The 25,758-nt window shown below is 36.3% G+C and overlaps 1 protein-coding gene across 1 annotated transcript in view; it reads right to left on the bottom strand.

Annotated features, from left to right (window-relative positions):
- Positions 1-21,113: 21,113 nt before the first annotated feature.
- The window catches only part of LOC144971998 (uncharacterized), a 5,956-nt gene continuing 1,311 nt past the window's right edge, over positions 21,114-25,758 (bottom strand). The window contains exons 1-2 of the mRNA XM_078913078.1: positions 25,418-25,758; positions 21,114-23,738 (exon numbers count right to left, since the gene is read on the bottom strand). The exon at positions 25,418-25,758 is cut by the window's right edge and continues 1,311 nt beyond it. Coding sequence (XP_078769204.1) covers positions 21,870-23,738; positions 25,418-25,758 — 2,210 coding nt within the window. The 3' untranslated portion in view covers positions 21,114-21,869. The remainder of the gene's footprint in view (positions 23,739-25,417) is intronic.

The following is a 25,758-nucleotide window of genomic DNA, read 5'->3' on the forward strand; positions in this document are numbered from 1 at the left end:
TATTTTATTATTTCTCTTCTTCTTCTTCTTCTTCTTCTTCTTCTCTCTTCTTCTTCTTCTTCTCTTCTTTTCTTTTCATCTTCTTTCTTTTCTTCTTCTTCTTCTTCTTCTTCTTCTTCTTTCTTCTTCTTCTTCTTCTTTTCTTCTTCTTCTTCTTCTTCTTCTTCTTCTTCTTTCTTCTTCTTCTTCTTCTTCTTTTCTTCTTCTTCTTCTTTCTTCTTCTTCTTCTCTTCTTCTTCCTCTTCCTTTCTCTTCCTCTTCTTCTTCTCTTCTCTTCTCTTCTTCTTCTTCTTCTTCTCTTCTTCTTCTTTCTTCTTTTCTTCTTCTTCTTCTTCTTCTTCTTCTTCTTCTTCTCTTCTTCTTCTTCTTCTTCTTCTTCTTCTTCTTTCTTCTTCTTCTTCTTTCTTCTTCTTCTTCTTCTTCTTTCTTCTTCTTCTTCTTCTTCTTCTTCTTCTTCTTCTTCTCTCTCTTCTTCTTCTTCTTCTTCTTCTCTTCTTCTTCTTCTTCTTCTTCTTCTTCTTCTTCTCTTCTTCTTCTTCTTCTCTTCTTCTTCTTCTTCTTCTTCTTCTTCTTCTTCTTCTTCTTCTTCTTCTTCTTCTTCTTCTTTCTTCTTCTCTTCTTCTTCTTCTTCTTCTTCTTCTTCTTCTTCTTCTTCTTCTTCTTCTTCTTCTTCTTCTTCTTCTTTCTTCTTCTTCTTCTTCTTCTTCTTCTTCTTCTTTCTTCTTCTTCTTCTTCTTCTTCTTCTTCTTCTTCTTCTTCTTCTTCTTCTTCTTCTTTTTCTTCTTCTTATCAATATTGTTATATTTTAAAGTTTAATCATCATCTTCATCATACACACACATATGAGAATCATCATATCAACATCATCTTCATCATCATCATCATCACCATCATCATCATCATCATCACCATCATCACCATCATCATCATCATCATCATCACCATCATCACCATCATCATCATCATTATCATAATTATCTTTAATTTGATAGAAACTCTTCCTGGTTCATGCATTATAGATTAAATCGATAGTTTAAAAAAAAAAAATAAAATGAATGAAGGAATGAATGAAGATTCTAATGAGTGGGGACATCTCACCAAGTAATTCAACTTCCCATCGAATTTTAAACGACATCGAACGCTAAAGAACTCTTTTAACTTTTTCGACCACTAAAGTGTTGTCGTTGAGAAGTGTTCGAGAATGATGGATGGCTCAGCTAAAATAGAAACGATTGATCACTATAGATAGCACGAACTTGACATCACTCAGGTCTATGTTTCTTTTGCCACCATGTTTACGAGTAGTTCTCACTAAGCTGTAGAAACCAGACTATAGATGCTATGCGCTTGGCTAAGAAGCTCACAACATTGTCATCCGGAAATATAACGGACCAACAAACAAATCTGCTTATAGTCTGGTTAATGCAGTTAAGTAAGTGCTACTCATAAACCTAGATGCCAAAAAACTATAACAAAGACCAGACAGGCGTCATCTTCGTTCTTTCTATAAACGTTTAAGTTTACAGATGGTTTTTTGTTTTTGGTCGGTTATATTTCCGGATGGCTCGTAAAAAGTTCTAGAATTACAATTAAAGCATCCAAGAATAAGGCAGACAAAGGGAATTTGTTCAAATAGGGAACAGATGTAGATTCCAAGAGCACACTATCAGTGTACTTAGTTTGAAATCACCTAAAAGTCTCATCCAAACACAAGCGATTTACAAGGAAAAAAACATCATCTCCCAAAACTAACTATACATTTGATTGTTTCCCTCCCAGCCAGGGAATCCGGCCAGGGCCAGGACAGAACCAAGTTATCTCATTCCAAGACAAAGACAGAAAGCATATTGGAAAACAGATATAGAGATAGAAGACACAGTATGTACCTCCCTGCCCTCTATGGGAGGTCAGGAACCCCACCCAGAGATATCACTTGAAAAATGTTATTAAATACATACTTTTATAAAATAAAAATATAACCAATTAACTTATGTTGAGAAAATATCACAGTGATGAACCAGTTGAATCGTTTCTCAGCGATCTTTTAGTCTGAGTTACCGAACCGTGAAGTCCGTGATTCCACGGCTGGTAATCTTAATCTTGGGTATTCTTTGCTACACATCACTGTGAACTTTTCATCAAAATAAGTTTATTGGTTATATTTTTATTTTATAAAGTATTTATATAACAACATTTTAAAAAGTAATTTCTCAAATAAAATTCGTGATATCTCATTAACCAAACTAAAGATTTCCTAAGTTGATAAGAGAGACGCATGTGCAATGCTAGGTTGACATTCTCTCTATAAGGCCATGTATGTTCCTTCCTCTCGATTCAAAATTAATCGACTTTTTCAAAATAAATTTTTCACGGAGTTATTGATTTATTTTTACAAAACCACCATGTTTCATAATGTTGCGTTTATAAATGCAACAATCGAGATGCGAATGATAGCAGTCGCCGTTTCTATTGATGGAAAAGTGGAAAAGGGGGAAGTGATCATTATTTCTTGTTAAAATATCAGTATCGCTGCTATATCGTATCGTATTATCGAAAATTTCTGATATCGCCAATTACGTCCAACACTAATGTAAAAAGAAGCTGGAAGTAACTTCGGAACTATTGATTGTAAACAGCTTGTTTTTATGGGCTATAAAATAAATACTTTATGTTTTTTTAGAAACAAAAAAGAACCCTTTTCTTCGTTACAATTATTATTTGGAAAAAATCATACGTATCATAGATAGAATTAAACTTTTAAAATTGACTTGCTTAAAAGTCTGCAGGAAAGGGGGCGGTTCCATCTTTCCACATGGATTTTTGAATCGAGTTTTAAACTAATTTAGCGTTTATAAGGAAAATGTAGTGTGTATTTTATAAGCCTAAAGTTAACCATTATCATTGAGATAAAGATTTATATCAAAGCAACTCATGTGATTACAAAAATCGCAAAGATTTCCCAGAGTATTTTATAGAGAATTAAGAGGTTTCTAAGGTAAACACTTGAGATTTAGACCCAATGTCCAGATAAAATGGAAATGGTCCTGCGCATGACGGAAGTCATCGTATTTTAACAAAGGAAAAGAAGACAACGCCCACTTTGTAGAAGGTCCATTCTTTTACATTCTTGTATGTGTGTTCATGCTTATAAATGGGTGAGACTCTTACTCCATTCTAAATTTGATTGTCTTAATAATATAACTGTTGCTCGCTCAGCTTGTGTTGATTTGAGCATATATATATATATATCAAGGAATTTACCCAATGGAAACCGTACGGTGCTCTTATTGGCTAACCAACCAGCGGCCTCGATGAGAAAAATATCCGCCATTTTGATGTTGGCTGGGAATCGCGTTACTATAGTAAACAAGCGCTGATCGGCCGTTCATGAAAACAAGTTGCTGCTCGCTCGTTTAACTCAAAATTATTCAAAACGATCTCTCTAAAATGATATAAATGTGACTTCTTAAGGTTTTCTTCACGGTCAAAACCACACAACATTCTATTAATGATTACGTCCGAGGCAAAAAGGAATATTGACAGGTCGACCGAGAGTTGAACTCGTGAGACGACAAACATCAATGCGAAGTGTAGCGAGAGTCAAGCTATTGTTTGTCTTGTCCTATTCTAGATAGAGAAAAGGATAAATAGTATAGCCTCGTGTGTGAGTTGTTGCGTGTCATAGTCTTGTTTTTAAATTGTTTCTGTTGTTTATGTGTGTAGTGATGACTCTCTCACACTCAATACGATTCAATAGTCTGATGTCACGCAGCCTGGCAACGGGGGCCATCTTGGTTCTAAACAAAGAAAATCATTACGTTTTATTTTTCATGCTGGCTAGAACTTTTCATATGTCTTGTGATCAGAATGTGTAAAAGTCAAAACATGATCAAATGTATGTGTTTTTTTCCCCTCTGGTTACGCTTTATACTCGCCGGAGAAATATTTCATACGGGCGTCCGCCATTGTTCCGATAGTTTAGAGCCAGTGTTACTAAGTTACCATGCGTCATTAGGAAGGAAGTGCCGGAACGACTATTGAATCCTATTTCAATGCCGAAAGAGGAATTCCCGCACACAAGAAAGGGGAATTGGGGTGGTATTTGGCATACATATTGTATAGTATCTAGTTCTAAATAGATAACTGATTAGAATTATATTATGATATATAAACACAATGCCAAATACAATTCCGAAGTTTCCTGATTTCAAATGAAGTAAAGCTCCAAAAACCTAATGGTAGTGATTGTAGTACTGAGTGTTAGTGAGGTGATGTGGTGTTGGTGGTGGTTGTAGTTGTAGTAGTAATAGTGATGATGATGTGGTGGTGGTGATGATTGTAGTTGTAGTAGTAGTGGTAGTGATGATGATGTGGTGGTGGTTGTAGTAGTAGTGGTAATGGTAATGATATGGTGGTGGTGATGGTTGTAGTAGTAGTGGTCGTGATGATGATGTGGTGGTGGTGTTTGTAGCAGTAGTGGTAATGATGCGGCTATGTGGTCTAGTAGTATGACACTCGCTTCCGGATCGGAAGGTCCTGGGTTCGAGCCTCGTGCTCGGCGCATAGTTGAGTCCTTACTCACATTCTCTCACCGTACTCAGGTGTAAAATAAGTACCTGGCCGTTAACAGAGTTGTCTTTGTCCGAAAAATTGTAATATCGCCTAACAGGCGTCATGTCCCGTCCTACATGTTAAATGTTGACCAGGGACCCCTTGTAAAGTGCTTTGAGCACATTTAGTAGATATTGCACTATATAAAGCTCAATTTAAAAAAAAAATATTTCAATGATGATGATATGGTGGTGGTGGTTGCAGTAATAGTAGTGGTAGTGATGATAATGTGGTGGTGGTTGTAGTTGTAGTAGTAGTGATAGTGATGATGATGTGGTGGTGGTTGTAGTAGTAGTGGTAGTGATGATGATGTGGTTGTGGTGGTTGTAGTAGTAGTTGTAATGGTGATGATATGGTGGTAGTGGTGGTTGCAGTAGTAGTGGTAGTGATGACGATGTGGTTGTGGTGGTTGTAGTAGTAGTGGTAATGGTAATGATATGGTGGCAGTGGTGGTTGTAGTAGTAGTGGTAATGGTAATGATATGGTGGTGGTTGTAGTAGTAGTGGTCGTGATGACGATGTGGTTGTGGTGGTTGTAGTAGTAGTGGTAGTGATGCTATTGTGGTGGTGGTTGTAGTAGTTGAGGTAGTGATATGGTGGTGGTTGTAGTAGTAGTGGTGGTGGTGGTTGTGGTAGTAGTGGTAGTGATGACGATGTGGTTGTGGTGATTGTAGTAGTGGTAGTGATGATGATGTGCTGGTGGTGGTGTAGTAGTAGTGGTAGTGATAATGATGTGGGGCTGGTGGTTGTAGTAGTAGTGTTAGTGATGATATTGTGGTGGTGGTTGTAGTAGTAGATGATGTGGTGGTTGGAAAACACATTACAGGTTATTATAATACATGATTACACACATTCTCTAACTTCATTTTTTGACAGCTTCGTTGTGCCATAAATATACGCAACAGTTCTGAAACATTTTATTGTGGATTTTGATATTGTTTGTTGTTTTTCTTGTGTCGTTATGTTGACATAGATACCGAATGAATGGTAATTACTACATTCTCAGCCAACAACAAGATGGCGCTGAATGCTTTCATTGGTGGACACTTTTTAGGCTTCGTATGTATTCTCATTCGTTTAATTCTATGATATATATATATATATATATATATATATATATATATATATATATATATATATATATATATATATATATATACTATATATTTGTGTGTGTGTATGCGCGCGTGTGTGTGTGGAAATGGTAGGGGGTGTGTGCATGTGTTTAGATAGGTTCATGATAGATGGGTAGAGATATTGGTAGATAGATAAATAGTTGGATATATAGACAGATCGATAAATATATAGATAGATGGATTGGTACCGAGCCTGTGAGTAAATGCATCTGAATATGTTTGCAGGTAAGAGACAGAGAGAAAGAGAGAGAGAGAGAGAGAGAGAGAGAGAGAGAGAGAGAGAGAGAGAGAGACCGTCTCTCCTATTCAGCTTTACTGTACGTTGCGCATGTTACTCATACACTTTAATCAATCAAATTATTTTCTATGGCTAATGATCTTGTCTCGATGATATTATTGTTACTATTATCCTTAACGATACGTCTGAGTGCTCGAAGGCTTCCGAAATCATAACGTTTCACAAAGCCTTAAGCCTCGAGGGGCTTCCGACAACAGATTATAATGTTTCCTACGATCGTCCGTGCCAAGCAATTAAGATAATGGACAATTTATGGCTATATGGTCTTGTGGTAAGACACTCGCTTTCGGATCGGAAGGTCCTGGGTTCGGGCCTCACTCGGCGCATAGTTGAGTCCTTGGAAAAGGCTCTTTACTCACATTCTCTCACCGTACTCAGGTGTAAAATGTTTACCTGGCCGTTGACAGCGTTGTATCTGTCCGACAAAAAAAATGTAGTATCGCCTAACAGGCGTCATGTCCAGTCATACATGTTAAGCGTTGCTGTTGGCCAGGGACCCCCTGTAAAGTACTTTGTAACAGCTCAATTAAAAAAAATATTTATCGAATTTAATTACTAGTATTTGGACTGTTTGGTAAAAGCACAAGTACAGCCTAACTGCCACCATCAGACGTGAAAATCTATTTTTAGTTAAACCGGAAACGTGATTGAGAAAAAATATTTTTGAATATCAACGATTTTCACACAACGTAACTGGGAGTTTGTTGTTTTTATTATTTTTTTTTTGTTTGTTTCTGTTTGGTTTATGTTGGTTTTGTTGATTTTTCTTTTTCTTTTTTTTTTGGGGGGGGGGGGGGGTATTGTTGTTTCTTTCTTCGATTTATAAAAATTTGTTGTGTTTTGTTTTGTATTTTGTTTTATCTAGGGCTTTTAAGTTAGTTTGTTCGTTTTTTTTGTTTTGTTTGTTTTTGTTGTTGTTGTTATTATTATTGTTATTGTTGTTCTTATTATCATCTCACTATGCACTTAGCATACATTCATAGAATTGGACCAATCGTCTGAATACTGTATGAATACAGGCTTGAAACGTTCTCGTTAAACATGGATGTTAATTTCAACTCATAAAATCTTATAAAATGAACATTCTCGCAGAGAAAATGAATTTTTACATCTCAGGTTCCAAAAAAAAACACAAACAAAAAAAAACAAAACAACTTAACTCACTCAACTCTAACACCGACTATATCCGTAGTTTACCCGGTTTACTTTTACCCCATTCCTATTTATAACATTTTTTCTCAGACAACTTAGAGGAGCAGTAGCAAAGCTGATGTTTTTAGTTTTTGCATGTTAATGGTAGTTGCATAGAACTATCTATATACATGCTCATTTATAATATATATTTTTTCAAATTTTGAAAAGTAGCAAAAATCTCTAGGATTGAGTGAGTTAATTATTATACCCGTCGTACCCGATAAATCAGATTGTTATGGTGTTACAGTTGTAATGGAAATGCTCTCAAACCAACCCAAAAATAATTTCATTACAACGACGTGAAATCGAGCGAATAATTGTTTGGACCCGATAATATGTGCAGCTAGATTATACCCTTCTGGTTTTTGGGAAAAACCCAATTTCATTATAGAGTAAAAATTAAAAAACAAAACAAAACATACAAACAAACAAAAACAAAAAAAAAAACAAACCAAGAAAAAAACCAAAAAAAAAAAATACAACAGCAAAAAATAAAACAAAACAAAACAAAACAGAAAAATTAAAATACAAAACGAAAAAGAAATTTTAAAACATCCATTACAGAATGATAAAAAAAAAGAAAAATATCAAAACAAAAATATCAACAACAAAACAAACGAAAACAAAAACAAAACAACTAATTCCCGGCCGAGTTTTGTCAAAATCGTTCCTATTCAAGAATATTTTTTTTCTCCGCCACGTGTCAGGTTTTACGAAAAATAGATATTCACGTGCGATAATATACCAGACAATAATTATTATTAATAATGATGATGATGATGATGATGATAATCATGATAATGATAACGATAATAATAATAATAATAATAATAATAATAATAATAATAATAATAATAATAATATAATAATAATAATATATAATAATAATAATAATAAATATAATAATAATAACAATAATAATAATAATGTAATTCATTTATATGGCGTGTGTCCCCTACAATGTGGCTCCAGGCGAATAATAGTGCATGCTATACACAATATAGAAATGTACTCTCGCTTATTAACAATAGCTATTAAAAGATGAGCGAGTATACGGAATTATTGTTAAAATGTAAAATGCTATGCAGTAACAAAGCACAAATGATGTGATTAACCCGACGTGCACTTATTTGCAGGTCTGATAACCAAAATCCTTAGGGGCTCATAGGGAATGAGATTAGCGGAAGAGTAGCATCCCTTGATTGGATGTCACCCATAGTCTGTGACGTCACCGGCGGAAAAGTTATTAGAGAGGGAACGTCATGTTGGTTGTGCGCATGCGTCTCTGGTCCTCGCTTCACAACATTGCCATCCGGAAGTATAACGGACAAACACACAAAGCTATGTATAGATAGTTTGCGTTTAGCTAAGAAGCTTACAACATTGCCATCCGGAAGCATAAAGGACAAACACACAAAGCTATGTATAGATAGTTTGCGTTTAGCTAACAAACTCACAACATTGCCAACGGAAGTATAACGGGCAAACACACAAAGCTATGTATAGATAGTTTAAGTTTAGCTAAGAAGCTTACAACAATGCCACCCGGAAGTATAACGGACCAACACACAAAGCTATGTATACATAGTATGCGCTTGGCTTAGAAACTCACAACATTGCCTCCCGGAGGTATGACGGAAGTACACACAAAGCTTTTATGAATCTAAACAATAGCATTGAGCTCTTGAATTGTTATTATGAGACCATAGACGCTGGGCAATTTGTTTATTCGTTCAGAAATCCAATATTTAGGTTGACCGAAAAACAATATTTTCATAAGGGATTTCGCATGTTATAATTTGTGTGTGTAGAGAACTTAATTCAAATAATAAAAGACGTACCAAGCAACCAGTTAATGGAAGTATTACAATGTACTCTGGAAAAACCCATATTAAAAAATTTGTCCAGAAACCTCGTCCTTCAAATATCGATCGATTTAAAGGACCCTCATCTTGATAAACTATCTCAAACCTGAGACTAAGGAAGACTTCGCGAAGTCCCAGGTTTGAGAGTTTTTGTCAAGATGAGGGTAATTTTAATCGATGGATATTTGAAGGACGAGTTTTTTGGCCTAAATTTTAAAATATGAGTTTTTCCAGAGTACGGCAGTGTAAATAATGAAGTAATACATTGCCCTGAATTTGAGTGCCAGAATATATATAGAAGAAAAAGAAAAAAAAAAACACTCTAAAGTTAGAGGAGACAAGAGACAACTAAATACAGGGCTCTTTTGTTTACAGAATAAGCGTGTCAATCTAATTGTAAGTACTCTTAGCGAATCTAATGGAACATTGTGTGTATTTGTGTGAGGGTGTGTGTGGGGGTGGGGGGGGGGGGGGGGGGGGGGGGAGTTAGCTATAGAAGGAAGTGGTGAGTGGTGTATTTTTTTTTTTTACTAAACTTCAATAGAAATAGGAAAGGGGGCGGGGGGGGGGGGGGTTTGATTAATCTATAGAAAAGGGGGGGGGGGGAGGACTGCGTAATTTAGGCATTCTAATTTAGGTGAGACGAGATGTGATGTGTAAAATGGTTTTCTTTCAATCAAATAATATCATAATGCTAGTAAAATAACAGCGACAGTGTATGTTGTTTAAAAATTATTTTTTTTTTACTCTAGCAGCAGCAGCTTCTAATAGTGCTCTCACTACTATGTTATGACGATCGACCCAATCAGCAAATTCTTTACCGCACTCTTGCACCGTCGCAAACCCACACGGAAGCTTCGTCACAACACACCGTTCAACTAGATGTTCTGCTCGTTACCACAATGGGTACATATTGGACAGGTGGGAAGTCCCCGATAATGAAACGATTTTGCCGTTAGGCAGGTTCTCGACCGAAGACAATTCGCTGCCACCCAATGCCTCCTCTGGAGGGGTGAAGAAACCTGGCAACTTCTCCCCCAGTTTCGAGGAGTCTACTTCGGCATCTTACGTGAGATGAAATAAATATAATGAAAAAAAGAAAAAAGGTGGGTTGGGGGGGGGGGGGGGAATAAGATTAGAGGTGGGGGAGTGGGGGGTGTGAGTACACACAATTCTTTGAAAAATAGACGGGGGTTGGAGGGAGGGGGTGGTGTAATGTGTATTTGATATAGTAGATTCTTTCTTATGTCCCTGTCTAATGACCCCCAATTGTTAATGTTCCATTATTGTTTCCTTGAAATACTCTCAAATCAAGACATGTAATATATAATATACATATAACAAGGGTGATGAATAAGACTGTAATATGTGTTCGGTTATCGGCCCTGATTTGAGACAATATATATATATATATATATTATATATATATATATATATATATATATATTATATATATATATATACATACACACACACATACTCGCATACATATAGTTATAAAATAAAGAGCACGAAATAAAAGTGCTCGACTTTAATGTTAAAGGAGCGGTAAATATATATATATATATATATATATATATATATATATATATATATTATATAATATAGAATTAGTGTTGACTGCCACTCGGGCAATCTACGGGAAGTGTAAACGTTATTCTTTTTTATGATTGTGTGTTGTTTCGTACTTCCTGTGATGTTTTGCTTTCGAGATTATCATGACCATGACACACACACACACACACACACACACACACACACATATATAATATATATATAAATATATATATATATATATATATATATATATATATATATATATATATATTAGATATTAGATATATTAGATATACAATTAGATGGACATGTTTATTTTGTAAACAAAAGAGCCCTGTATTTAGTTGTCTCTTGTCTCTTCTAACTTTAGAGTATTTTTCTTTCTTTTTCTTTTATATATATATATATATATATATATATATATATATATATATATATATATATATATATATATATATATATATCCTTGGAAAATTCCCATTTCTTATTTAGAGATGGGGTTTTAATATAGGTACTTCATATTTATTCTAGAAATAGAAGTTGTGCGGACTAAATAATGCAATGTTTTCAAACTTGTAAATAAGTCCGAGAAGGTCTAGGTTAAGGTCACTGTATAATTGAGACCTTTGTATTCTTATTTTATAAGGCGTCTTCATTAAATCTTTCAACGCCAAAATCGTCCGTACCTCTCGCTGTGATGTTTACTTTGACCAGTAAACAGCTGTACTCTGGAAAAGTACATATTTAAAATTTGGTTAAAAAACTCGGCCTTCAAATATCGACCAATTCAAATGGCAAAAACTCTCCAATCTTGGATTTCGCCAAGTCCCAGTTTTTGCCAAGATGGGGGTCATTTAAATCGATCGATATTTGAAGGATGAGTTTTCTGGCCAAATTTTAAATACGTGTCCAGACAGAGTACGGCAGTTAACTGGTAAATTGAATTAATTTATTCCCGTCATTTATTTTTTCTGTCAAAAATTCTTTGACTTCATCTATTCTTTATAGTTATTGCTATTCTTTTTTTCCATCCCTTGTTTGTATCGATTCTCTCTGTTTTTTCTATAGTATTCTGCGTAATGTAAATGGTGCTGCTCGAAGCTTGGAGAAATAAATAACAATGTGAAATTGAATGTAAGCTTCAATTTAATATACGAAAACAGATAAACTGGACGTTTCGGGTTTCCTATCTATCCACAAAAACAGGATAGGATAAAGGGGACACCCGAAACGTCCATTTTATCTGTTTTCATATATTGAATTGAAGCTTACATTCAATTTCACATTGTTATTTATTTATTTATTTATTTATCTATTTATTTATCTCTTTTCTATAGTATTCTGCGTATTGGAAGTTTAGAAGGTTGTCAATAAGCAGACAGCAAAATACACTCGAATGGACATTGAATTTTACCATAGAAATACCGCGGTTCAGTCATCTCGCGGCGCTGTGTGGCCTTAAGCAAATATAAATTATAAATTGAACTTTATATAGCGCAATATCCACTAAATGGGCTCAAAGCGCTTTACAAGGGGTCCCTGGTCAACAGCAACATTTAACATGTAGAACGGGACATGACGTCTGTTAGGCGATATTACAATTTTTCGGACAAGACAAGCCTGTTAACGGCCAGGTACTCATTTTACACCTGAGTATGGTGAGAGAATGTGAGTGAAGAGTCTTTTCCAAGGACTCAACAATGTACCGAGCGCGAGGCTCGAACCCAGGACCTTCCGATCCGAAAGCGAGTGTCATACCACTAGACCACATAGCCGCAAATCATCTCGCCATAGCTCACTTGGGCGCTGCACTGCGTTCTAACCCTTGATGTGTCCAGGCTGACAAGTGGATTCAACCGTATGATATCACGTCTCCCAGAAACGGCGGCCATGGTGGTTCAAAACAAAGAAAATTGGTACTTTTTATTCTTTATGCTGGCTAGAACTTTTCATATGTCTTGTGATCAAAATGTGTAAAAGTCAAAACATGATCAGATTTATATATTTTTTCCCTCTGGATACGCTTTTATGCTCGTTGGCGAAATATTTCATAATGGCGTCCGCCATTGTTCCGATAGTTTAGAGCCAGATACTAAGTTACCATGCGTCATTAGAGGGAAGTGACATCATGACTGTTGAAGCGCATTCTCCACCTTTGGAGATGAATAAGGGGTCGTTTTATTATATGGACAGAACGAAGTTGACGTCACTCGGGTCTTTGATATTCGTTTTTTGTATTTTTTTTTTGCCATCCACGTTTATGAGTAATTCTCACTGAACTGTATTATCCAGACTATAAAAGTTCATGGTTACACATAGTTTTGTGTGTTGGTCGTTATATTTCCGGATGGCAATGTTGTGAGCTTCTATTTTAGCCAAGCGCATACTATCCATACTTTTTATATTTTATTTGTACATTCATTTTATTTATTTATTCATTATAAGATATCAAAATATCTTTAGGCATTTTAATTTAATCCATTTTACATGAACAAACCATAAATTGGTTGAAATTAGCACGAGATTCAAAATTAGTGTTGGGCGATAGTACAAAATTTCGATATCGATACGATACGATATTTCGTCACTTGAAAATTGATATATTGTCGATGCAAAGGAATAATACATCGATATATCAATACAATTTTTGATAACGTGCCTTCCCCCCCCCCCCCCCCCCCCACACACACACACAACCCCCAATACATCTATTCATAAAAAGTTTCTCCATTGTTTTTCATAGTATACTAATTTTGTGTTGCTTTTGGCTCCATTATTATAAGCCGATAATAACAAGAAATAAAGAACATTTCTTTCATTTCATTTCATGACTCTCTATCTGTCCGATTTTGGCCATGCACGTGGCCATCCGGCAGCCCTGGTAAACTTCGAGCATAATATATATCGATATCTATATATGACATTTTGAAATCGATACGATTCGAAATTGTCATTAATATCAATATATCGGTTTTTCGATACGATATGCCCAACACTATTCATGATCATTCATTGTTAACACATTCAAACAACACACTAGCTATGAAATTTTCTTTTCGTCAGACAACGCAATAAAGATATAAAGAAAATGCCCAGACTGGCATTATATTCAGACTATAAAGAAACAAATCACTGTCGTGTCCTTGCTACACACAGAAACCTGGGTATTATCAAGATCTAAGGGTTAAACAAAAACTTCTTAACCCTCTCCTTCCCACGCATGGGAAAATCGTCATATTCGTTACGATACAACCAACCTTATTCTTATTCAAACTTCTTTTGTACATCATAGCATTTAAAGAAAATGAACAGTATTTTGCAGAGCATGTTGTGCTAAAGAAATTATGTATCGCAAGAACTTACTGCTATTGTGTTTTGAGTGATAAACAATATATTTGTGTGTTATTTAGATGTGTAGTTTTGGGGAGAATCCTGAAAATGGCTGGTAAGGAGAGGGTTAAACAAAAAATATCGAAATCAAAATCTAAAAGTTATTTCTCTCTCCAAACTGAAAATCTATGTCTATTCCATTTTCCCGTATGGCAATCATCGGGTTTTATTTTTCCGTTTACAATGGCGCTGAGCACTGGTCTTTGTCGACTAATCTGATTTCATTGTCAAAGGAGAAGATCATTTAGCATTAATTGGATACCAAATTCTTGTCTGTAAATTCTATGGATAAATGGAATTCTTTACACGAAGATTGTCCAAAATAATAATAATTAAATGTGTGGCTGGCTTGAAAACCAGGGAAGATGAGCAAATTTCATAAATTGAGTTATGTATGCAATGGTATATAGACAACGTCTTTCTGATAATTTACCATTTAAAATTTTTATTTTTTACGTCTATTAGAACCCAAGTTGTGAATTTTTTTTTTCTAAATAAAATTTGTTGCTCTGGGAAACATTTTATCTTCGATTTTGGCTCATATCTCGAATCGAAGCTTGCCGCATCTTCCCCGGTTTTCTCAGCCAGCCACACAAATAATACATAAATTAAAACTTGGGTGTAAACATCAACACTGCTGTGCGTTGATAAAATAAACAACACATTTTAAAAAAGAATTTGGACCTGAAAACGAGTCCTTCAATTATTGATCGATTAAAATTATAGTCAATCATTTCAAGTGTGGCTATGTGGCCTTGTGGTATGACACTCGCTTTCGGGTCAGAAGGTCCTGGGTTCGAGGCTTGCTAGGCGCATATTTGACTCCTAGGAAAAGACTCTATACTTACATTCTCTCATCGTACTCAGGTGTAAAATGAGTACCCGGCCATTAACAACGTTGTCTCTGTCCGAAAAAAACTTGTATTATCGGTTAACTGGCGTTATGCCTGGTCCTACATGTTACCCCATGCTGTTGTCAGGGAGCCGCTGTAATGCGCTTTGAGCATGTTTGTAGATATTGCTTTATATAAAAGCTCAATTTCAATTTTATAAAACTAAAAATGCTAAAGATATTAATGAATTTAAAATGTTTTTATCTAAATAACAAAAATAGATTTAAATAAAAACAATTCTTCTATTACTATATCTGTTTTTCCCTAGAATATGCATCTTGTAATGCCCAATATATTGTTTCTTATGCTTTAAGAATCGTTACAATCGTAGGGCATTTAAGAAGCATTGGGTCTATTTTAAGCTTCTATTATTGATATGATAAACGATATGTTATAGGTGGTGTATCCACATCATATCCCATTTTAATAGGGTTCAACAGTCGTGACGTCACTCCCCTCGTAATAACGCATAGTAACCGGTTCTAAACTATCGGATCAATGGCAGACGCCATTATCTCAATCACTGCCCTTATGAAATACTTCTCCGACGAGCATAAAAGTGTATATAGAATAGAAAATCATTATAAATCTGATCATGTTTTGACTTTTATACATTCTGATCATGACATGTGAAAACGTTTTAGCTAGCATGGAGAATAAAAAGTACCGATTTTCTTCGTTTAGAGTCAAGCTGCTGGTTGCTGGACGGACGTGACATCAGACTATTGGATCCTATTGGCATGGATTGTGGGATTGTTAAAGTAAACATCAGTTATTGATGAGAGGATGAGGTTCCTGATCTACATTGGCAACCAAATAAATAATAAATCATTATGACAACTATGTAAATGAGAGTTTATATAGAGGCAATATCCACTTGAAGTCTCAAAGCGCTTTACAAGGGGCCCTAGGCCGACAGCAACACTTAACATGTAGGACGAGACATGACGGTTGCTTGGCGATATTACATTTTTTTCGAACAGAACAACGTTGTTAACGGTCTGGTATTCATTTACACCTGAGTACGGTGAGTAAAGAGCCTTTACCAATGACTCACTATGCGCTAATCGGAATTTCACACATTATTGTTCAGTGTTATCGGTTAATATATTATGTCTACCGTACTCTGAAAAAACGCTATTGTAAACATATGTGCCTAAAAACCGTCCTTCAAATACCGATAGGGAATGAGATTAGCGGAAGAGTAGCGTTCCTTGATTGGGCGTCACCGGCGGAAACATTTTAGAGAGAGAACGTCATGTTGGTTGTACGCATGCGTCTCTCGTCCTCGCGTCCGGTGAAAGCGGCATGAGACACTTCACCGAAAGCGAGGACGAGAGAGACGCATGCGCAAAACCATTTTGACGTTCTCTCTGTAAGGTGATGTCCAATCAAGGGACGCTACTCTTCCGCTAATCTCATTCCTTATAGATTAAAATGGCCTTCATTTTGGTTAAAACTCTCAATTCTAGGACTTAAAAAGAAAACTCCAAGAAGTCCCAGGTGTGAGAGTTTTTATTTACAAGATGAGTGTTATTTCAATCGATAAATCTTTAAAATACGATTTTTAAAAAAAACAGCTAAAATTTTAAAAAAGGTGTTTTATTTCTAGAGTTCGACCGTTGTACAGTGGGAAGATTCGATGTCTTTGAAAATATTCAGCTCTTGCAATATCTCCAGGTTAAGATGATCCAAACTTGTTAAATTGTCTTAAATTTGAGACTTTTGTGAAACATTTTCAATTCTTAAAAGATTTTTTATAAATTGTGGTTTGTCATAACTTCATTGATATATTAAGAGCGGTGGGAGCTGCTCGAAGCATGGGATCGTAAAACTACTAAGAAAAGGGTGAAAATGAAAAAGGCTTCGGATGGAAGATAAATTGAGCTTTTATATAGGGCGATATCCATTAAACGTGCTCAAAGCCCTTTACAAGGGATCCCCATAGCTGCCAATCCTACCGGAAATTGTGGGAGACTCCCGCATTTTTAGTTCGTCTCCCGCGCTCCCGCCTGTTACACCGATCTCCCGCATTATCGTGCAGTATGCAAATAGCTTTGTAAATACTACTTAAATCATTTTTTTAAACTTTTAAACTCAATTGTTGGTCATTCTAAAACTTTCAAGTCATAGTGTAACTTGATATCAAGTATGTTTAGTTTATTAGTAGTTGCCAGAGACATTCATGGATGGAGATTGTTTGTCTTTTTTTCTGAATCTCCCTGATTTTCTGACCAAAACTCCCTCTTAATAAGCTTGGTGGGTTGGCAGCTATGGATCCCTGGACAACAGCAACACTTAACATGTAGGACAGAACATCACGCCCGTTCGGCAATATTAATATTTTTTTTTCGGACAGAGACCACGCTGTTTATGGCCAGGTACTAATTTTAAACCCGAGTACAGTGAGAGAATGTGAGTAAAGCGCCTTTTCTAAGGACTCAACTATTGCCTATGAGCGAGGCTCGAACCCAGGACCTTTCGATCCGGAAGCGAGTGTCATACCACTAGACAACATAGCCGCACAGTCCTGTATTCATCCCATCCTACACTTTTCCATTTTCATCTATTTGATAGTAGATATATTAAGTAAACTTTTTCTGGTCATAATATGAGTGGGTGACTTTCAAAACGTACGGGGTGCCATTTTCATCATTCAAAGAAAACCGCAATTTATATCATTTATTTATTGATTTAAGGAGGAAAATACGTGTCTTGTTGTGCCTCATAGAACAATACCCTGAGTATTTTGAAACTCCAAATTTTCTCTGGTGATTCTATGGAGTCCAAAAGATAGCTCGAGAATGTTAACTCATTTTCGATCAGGATGTGACTTAAGACGTTTTGAAAGATAATTTGTCAATCTGCGGATTTGTGGATATTCATTATTTATGAGGGGAGTGACCGATTAGTCAATAATACATCACGTAATAATATTTGATTAACGATAATCTCATCACTAGCCAACGTCATGACAATAATCTCATTATCAGAATTTCGAAATTGAAATAATCCAAAAGGGGAAGGAAAGAAAAAACTCCAGGGATAGCTCATACGATACGGTAGAGTCACGATCTCCCCGGCCAGGCGGAGTTGTCGTACCAGTAAGGTGGCGGGTTCAAGCCACCATCGCCGCCGCGAAGTATTTATTCTTCTAATGTCTGCTGGCACTTTCCTACTCACTTCATTTCTAGCTAAATTATAGCAATATCATTCAATCCCATAACAGAATTGGAATTTAGAGAAGCTTAATTGTGTTGTATATTAGGTAATTTGTCCACTGTTCACGCACGGGGCATTGCGAAGCACAGCCGCGTCTAATTTCAAGAAAGAATAAATAGATAATTCGATGTACAGTGTTCGCCCCCATGCCAGGTAAACTTCCGGAGCTTTAGTGCGGCCATGTGGTCGGCGCATAGTTGAGTCATTGGAAATGACTCTTTACTAAAAATTCTCTCACTGTACTCACGTGTAAAATGAATATTATGCCGTTAACAGCGTTGTCTTTGTAGAAAATAAATTTGTAATTTGGCCTAACAGGCATCATGTTTAGTTCTACATACTACGTGTTGCTGTTAGACAGGGACTCCGTGTAAAGCGCTTTGAGCACGTTTAGTGGATATTGCGCTTTATAAAAGCTTAAAATCTCAAAAGTAATGAGTCCACTTTGCGAAACACAGCCGAAACACAGAATATATACATAATTCGATGTGCAGTGTTCGCCCATGCCAGGTAGATTTCCGAAGTTATCTATTGTTTGTTTTGTTTTAAAGCGTTTTACGGCGCTTGCAACACAATTAGTTCATATGATGCCAGTAAAAAGGAGGAAAATTGGATAGTAAATAGTTCTAGATTTACAATTAAAGTACCCAAGAAAAAGTAAGGCAGAGGGGATTAGTATGAGAACACCCAAATGTCTCATCCTGGCGACACAAACACGGGTCCCCACTAAGAGGAACACACTCAAATGTTTACAAATCATATGTACAACAAAAATATCACAATGCATAACAGAGAGATGATCTACAAGAAAAAATATCGTCTCCCAAAACCCTAACTATACATTTGACTGTTTCCCTCATGGCCAAGCACTCCGGTCAGGGTCAGGACAAAACCAAGTAATCTCATTCCAAGACAATGACAGAAAACAATTGAAAAACAAATACAGGGGGATAGAAGACATAGTATGTACTTCCCTACCCACTATGGGAGGTCAATTGCCAGTCAACGTCCAGACCTTATTAAGATCGTGGGTGGTGTGATTCCAAATTGGTGCTTGTATACAACATCAACACAAATGACATGCACAAATTTTTAAAAAAAATGATATACCCTTCCACAACGACATCATAAGATATCGTCGCCTAGGCATTCCACGAAGGAATATAGATAATTCATCAAACAAGATGTCTGATGTCAACAGGATCACCCATGTTGTCCAAGTGAGCAAGTTAACAATTTTGCCCAAGGAAAAAAACGAAAGTGCCTGAACCGGGACTCGAACCCGGGACCTTCCGGATCACTTGTGCAATGCTTAACTACTCGGCCTTCATCCCCACAACAATCAGTATAGAAATATTCTAAAACTGTGAACATTCTATAAGTTCTAAATATTAACTGGAACCATAACGATGCAAACTATTTATGTCAAAGTCAACCATTACTTCCAATGAAAAGACTGAATATCTTTTAAAAAATCGTGTTCAACGATGAGGGAAAAGACCTTCATTATAAATCAATGTTGTTTATGTCAAAAATTTCGTAATTCTAAACCAAGGTTACACCAAAATCCTTTGGGGGATAGGTTGAGGAAGGAAGTTGGAGGATTGAGGGGTTGGCGGAGAGATATGTTTCTTTTGGTAACCCCAAGGGAAAGGAAGAACGAAATTCATTTCCGTTTAAGTCATCAAAACCCACGATAAACTGATTTATGACTTCTATCCACATTCACCATGAGAAAGCATTCATTTTTAAAGAATATACTATAACTATTGGGTAAAGTCAGACTATGGAACATTATTAAGGAAATATTTTATTCCATATAAAACCAAAATCTAATTCCATTTCAATACTGATATTATTCCTTTATCAATTGCTGTGGTTTGGATGGGTCGGAAACTAAAAGAGGACGAGTGAAACTTGAGTGCAAAATTCAATTAAATGCACCAAAAAACAAATCTTTTAACAAATGTTCGAGTTTAGATACATAGCACACGCTTCACTAAGATTACCAAGCTGAAAAGAAGCAAACATGATTCATGTAAGGTAAAAAATGTTATGGGCTTCTTACTCATTTTACACCAGAGTAGTGTGAGGAAATGTGGAATAAAGGTCTTAACTTTGCACAAACTATGGATGGGCTTGAGTCGACGTGAACATATTTACAGGGCTGATAATCGAACAGAATTATGGGCTCGTTCTAATATTGTTGCAACGGGCATTATTTTAAGTTGGTTTAAAAGTATTTCCATGACAACAATCAGACCATAACAATTTAAGTTATCAGCCCTGCAAATAAGTTCACGTCGGCTTGAACACTTGACCTTAGAATCATGAACAACAAGATCAGGTTTCTGTTTTTTTCTTCTGTTAATCAACCGTTTTGATTGATAATGAATCTGTTGTTTACAGTTGATAAGAAGTTCGAAACAGTAGAATTTATCATTATCATTTTATAAGGTGGCTGACAATAGCAAATAAAAAAAAATTCTATTAACTCACTCAACCCTATCCCCCTGCCTATGCGCTGTCCACTCATACAAGAGATGACCAAAAAATATAAAAACTCAGTTAAATTGTACTGTACACGGTCTGACTCGCGTAATAATCATGTAGAAATTAAAAACAGAATCATTGGTAATCTTCTTCTTCTTCAAGTACCAAGTCTCTGCCAGACATCGGTGATCATGGTACGCCATTCATCTGTCTCCATCAGATAACCCCAGAAAACTAATATTACTCTTCTCTTTCTTTGTCACCCAGCTGTTCAACTATTCACATATATTTTTCTTGGTCTACCTTTATTCTTTTTACCTTCTATCTTTCCTGTGAGAGCAAGACGTTCGATTTTGGTGTCCTAAAATTTGCATTTGTAATAAATGCATAAAATTTGTTACTCAGAGAAAAAAAAATGTAAAAAATGATGGAGTAAAAGTAATACTATAACAGGATTGTCGGTGTTAGGACTGAGTAATTTAATCTTTCAAATCATCATTAGGTTCAGAAAACGTTTTTAAAAATGTGTCGAGAGCACTTGTATCAATGATGATGAGAAATATAGGGTATGGAGAAGTGCCGGATGAATACAGAGAATACAAATATCGCGATGTCAGAGCCAACCTGTGATGCAACGGACACGGCACCATCCGCCTGACTGAGAGACAGAGATTGCATATCTAATTATATATTTTTTTCCGTGTGGTATTGAAAAAAATAAAAATAAAAACCAATGAAATATCCAAATCTTTGACTTTTATATCAATCTAAGTCAAATCAGCTATTGAAGATGATAATAAAAGCAACAATAATAATGATGTTGTTGTTGTTGTTGTTGTTGATGATGATGATGATTGATGATGATGACGATGATGATGATGATGATGATGATTGATGATGATGGTGGTGACGATGATTATGATGATGACGATGATGATGATGATGATGATTATGATGATGATGATGATGATGATGATGATGATGATGATGATAATGATGGTGATGATGATGATGGTGACGATGTTTATGATAATGACGATGGTTATGATGATGATGATGGTAATGATGATGATGATGACGATGTTTATGATAATGACGATGGTTATGATGATGATGATGATGATGATGATGATGATGATGATGATGATGATGATGGTGGTGGTGGCGGTGTGCTGGTAGTGGAAGTGGTGATGATGTTTGATCATTTCAAACTAAGCATTTGCAACTTGTGTAAATAAGTCTTGGGTATTAGATGACTGATGGCCCTTCCTGTTGCTGCTACTTTCAGCCATCAACGATCCGCCCTCACGGCAACACATGGTTTTGTAGAGATTCCTCGTCTTTTTCTTGAGATTGAAGGACACAAAAATGAACACTCCCTGGAGCCCGACCAAAGTGGCTACGGCAATGTCTGTCACGTGGCTTTTAAGGCTAATGGCTAGCAGGGAGACTAACCACTGAAGGCCAGTTATAGCTGAAAGTTTGACGTATATCAAGAGCTCATCCCGGCTTTTGACCCTTCTTACGACCTGCAAACGCTTGATTTCTGCCATTTCACGAACCGTTTTACCGAATAAAATGGCATTGACGAGCAGCAAGACGGCGAGAGGTAGTATAAAAGAGAACACCAGAGTTAGGATAGACCAGCTAGTATCGAAAAAACATAACTGATCACTGTAGCCAGTTGTCGCCCCTTCCGATGCGATTTCACACACGCAAATGTAAACTGACACTATCACTGCCGACATGCCGAACGCACAGATCCGATATTGAGCATGTATCTCTGAGTCTGTAGAGCTTAGATTTGCGGAGGCATTCTCGCCCCTTTTGGTGCATTTGAAGACTAAGTACATGTGTAAACAGCCCAAACCCATCCAGAAGAACGAACAAAGCCACGTGTAGTGGAGAGCTATGCCCAATGTAATGCAGACGAGCCCATCAATGTAGCCTACAAGCTCTACCACAAGGATCAAAGTCACATGAGCAGATGCTAAAGTCAGGCACAGGCTTATTGTATTGAGTCCACGAAGGGTCCTCAGCTCCGAGAATATACAATAGGTGACCGTTGTTGCGATCAGGCAGATGACGGACAGAACAGGACAACATATTGTCAAATGGCGCTTAACCTCGCTCATCCACGTAAACTTGACGTCTGTTGTGTTGGATACTGGTTTAGTGGCGACGGTTTTTTGAAATTCCTCTCGAAAAGCTCCAATACAAATTTTGACCCTTTTGCGTTCTATTGTGACGTCATTTATATCGTGTAGGGAAGTATCGATAGTCTTTTCTTTACCGTTGTAGTGAAATTTGATTAAAAGGGTTGTCTCGTTTACTTCTGTTACTTCTTTGATTTTGAATTCCACGTATGGACATTTCAATGTAGGATTCATATCAATGAATTCATTTTTCCACTTCCAAATTGACTCGTCATTTCTTGAATCCCCCACGGCCACATACAAGACAGGCTTCCGTGTCTTTAGTATTATGTGACTCTCATGTGATGTCGAAGAGGTCGTAACGAGGGAATTCATATCTTGCTTGGGCTCAGGATCGTCACCCATCATCATTTCATCCACAATTCTCTCCCCTGGATAAGGAATATGTAACATATCTTCAGGGTTACCCTGTGTATATTCCCTTATCAACATTTTGGCCACGTAGTCAACCCCTAATCCCCCTGGAATTAGGGTTACCGTATTATTGCTTTCCGAAGTATTCAACAAAACTTTAAAGCTGTAATTCAAAAAACTCGTCTCAAATTCGTCCCTCTTCATTCCCTTCTTTGCTACAAAATGTCCTTGAATCTTTACAATTTTGATTATGTCATTTTCGTCGTTTTGATCCGCACCGTAGACAACCATGTAAACAGCCAAGTACCCAGACTGCATCATGTCCCTGTAAAGAGATTCCACCGTTTCTTGGATTCTGGATGCGTCTCGGATAGAGATCTTCTGGTCAGGCACCAAGACCATCGACAACTTATAGCCGAGATTCTCGATGACATTTATAGCGGTCCTGCAATGGCCGGTATTCAGGTCCAGAACTTTCCCATCTACGCAAGTGGGTAGCCGACAATTGTCCTGGAAGAGGAAAAAGCAGGAGGATTGTCAATCAGTTCATAATAGATTGATAGAACCTTTAGTCATTTGAGGAAATATTCAGTTTATCACTTATGAAGGATTATGCGCCCAGTTTCCCCACGTTGCATGGATTCAACTTTGAAATATTCTTTCCTTATCATACTTCATAATTCTATCTAATAGAAAAAAGAACCCTGTAGGTTGCAATTTCAGTGATGTTCTCATGAAATCCACATTTGCCGCTTAATACTTATTTACACCTTAACAAGCGCTGCAATGTGTGCTTAGTTGTTTGCCAAAGACTAAAGGAAGGGAGCAAAATTTGTGTTCATGCAATCTCTCTGATCACTGACCTTGTATGAATTAACCAGTGGCTTTTTGACCAATCAAAACATGGAATTTGTGACACACCTTCACACGTACTCGGACAAACATAGCTGGTTGTTTATAAACAATAAAGTGAATGAATTCGACCTTTCTCTGATCACAGTTATTGTTTTCATACCGCCAAACGGGTGACTAGTTATCACACGATTTTCTCGATCATATTATAAACGTTGAAGCTTCTGTGTTGGTTTATTCATCCCGCGGTAGAGCAGTGTTTATTTTACTTAGACACATCCCATCGATAGTAAAACCTGTGTAGTTTGGTATGTTAAACAATCACTGTCATTGTTTACTCTCTCCGAGAGGTGTTGTTATCTAGACTTAGTGTCTATTGTGTCCAGAGACTTTGTTACAAGACCAAACATGATACTACGCGGCTAATGAGTTTTGTCTAGATGAATCTTTACCGTTTTACCCTAGAAATATCAATTACGCAGGCGCACACGATTCAATACACAAGAACTTGAACTTGTAGTATCTTATTAATAGCCTTAAATCCCACGGAGTAGTGTATATATATATAATATATATATATATATATATATATATAATATATATATATATATATCTATATATATATATATATATATATATATATATATATATATATATATATATATAAAAATTACTATCCGCCAGATATTACAAACCCAGCTTCTCACTTAGTGGTGGGTGAACATGGGAGACAGAAAAATTCACGTCGGCACGTGGGATTATTATGGTCACTTACACTGTAAGGTGAATGCTCTACTAACTGAGCAAACAGGACCACCTACAAACTAAGTTATAGACACTGCGTTGTCTTCGAAGCCTACGATACAGATATTTATTCTGCTTCAGGCCAGAAGCCGATTTTATTCTTTAAGGAATTCGATTTATAATTATTACTAATTTTGGTTAGAACTTAAAGCACAGACTATCTAGTATAATTCACACACATATCGATCAAAATATCTAAATGAAAAATATCGATCAGTATATCTCTCTCAAGTCTATCTTTCCATCTGCCTTTATATGTTTGCATCTATCTATCTAACTATCTATCTATCTATTTATCTATCTATCTATCTATCTATCTATCTATCTATCTATCTATCTATCTATCTATCTATCTATCTATCTATCTATCTATCTATCTATCTATCTATCTATCTAAATGACCTATTGATCCATATATATCTATATATATATATATATATATATATATATATATATATATATAATGTATATGTAAACATAATATATGGTCTAGACAGGTAATACAGCTGATAATAATTCGTATATTCACTTACCAAATCATCCATCCACTCAAATGGTCGAGGACAAAGATAAGTTTCGTAGCCAGGAGTTGTAGTCTTAATTCTGTGTTTACGGTGAAACTCCGATGGCTCGTTCTCCAGAAGAAAATTAGCTGGAACAGAGTTAAAAGGCTTTTGGATACTGGTAGTGCTTTCACATTTTTGTACCAAGTCGTTACACAAAGAACAAAATATATTGCGTCCTCCAGATATGCTGTACGCTGGTTGGGAAAGACCCTGACATAGTTTGGCTGTCATGTCATTGTTATACACAGAACCTTTGCATGCTGCATTGCTTGGTCGTGTGTATCCCTGGCATTCTTTTGGAACAAGAT

The sequence above is a fragment of the Berghia stephanieae genome, chromosome 4, assembly GCF_034508935.2.
Source record: "Berghia stephanieae isolate SIO BIC M18660-M18661 chromosome 4, UCSD_Bste_1.3, whole genome shotgun sequence".
NCBI classification, from domain to species: domain Eukaryota; kingdom Metazoa; phylum Mollusca; class Gastropoda; order Nudibranchia; family Aeolidiidae; genus Berghia; species Berghia stephanieae.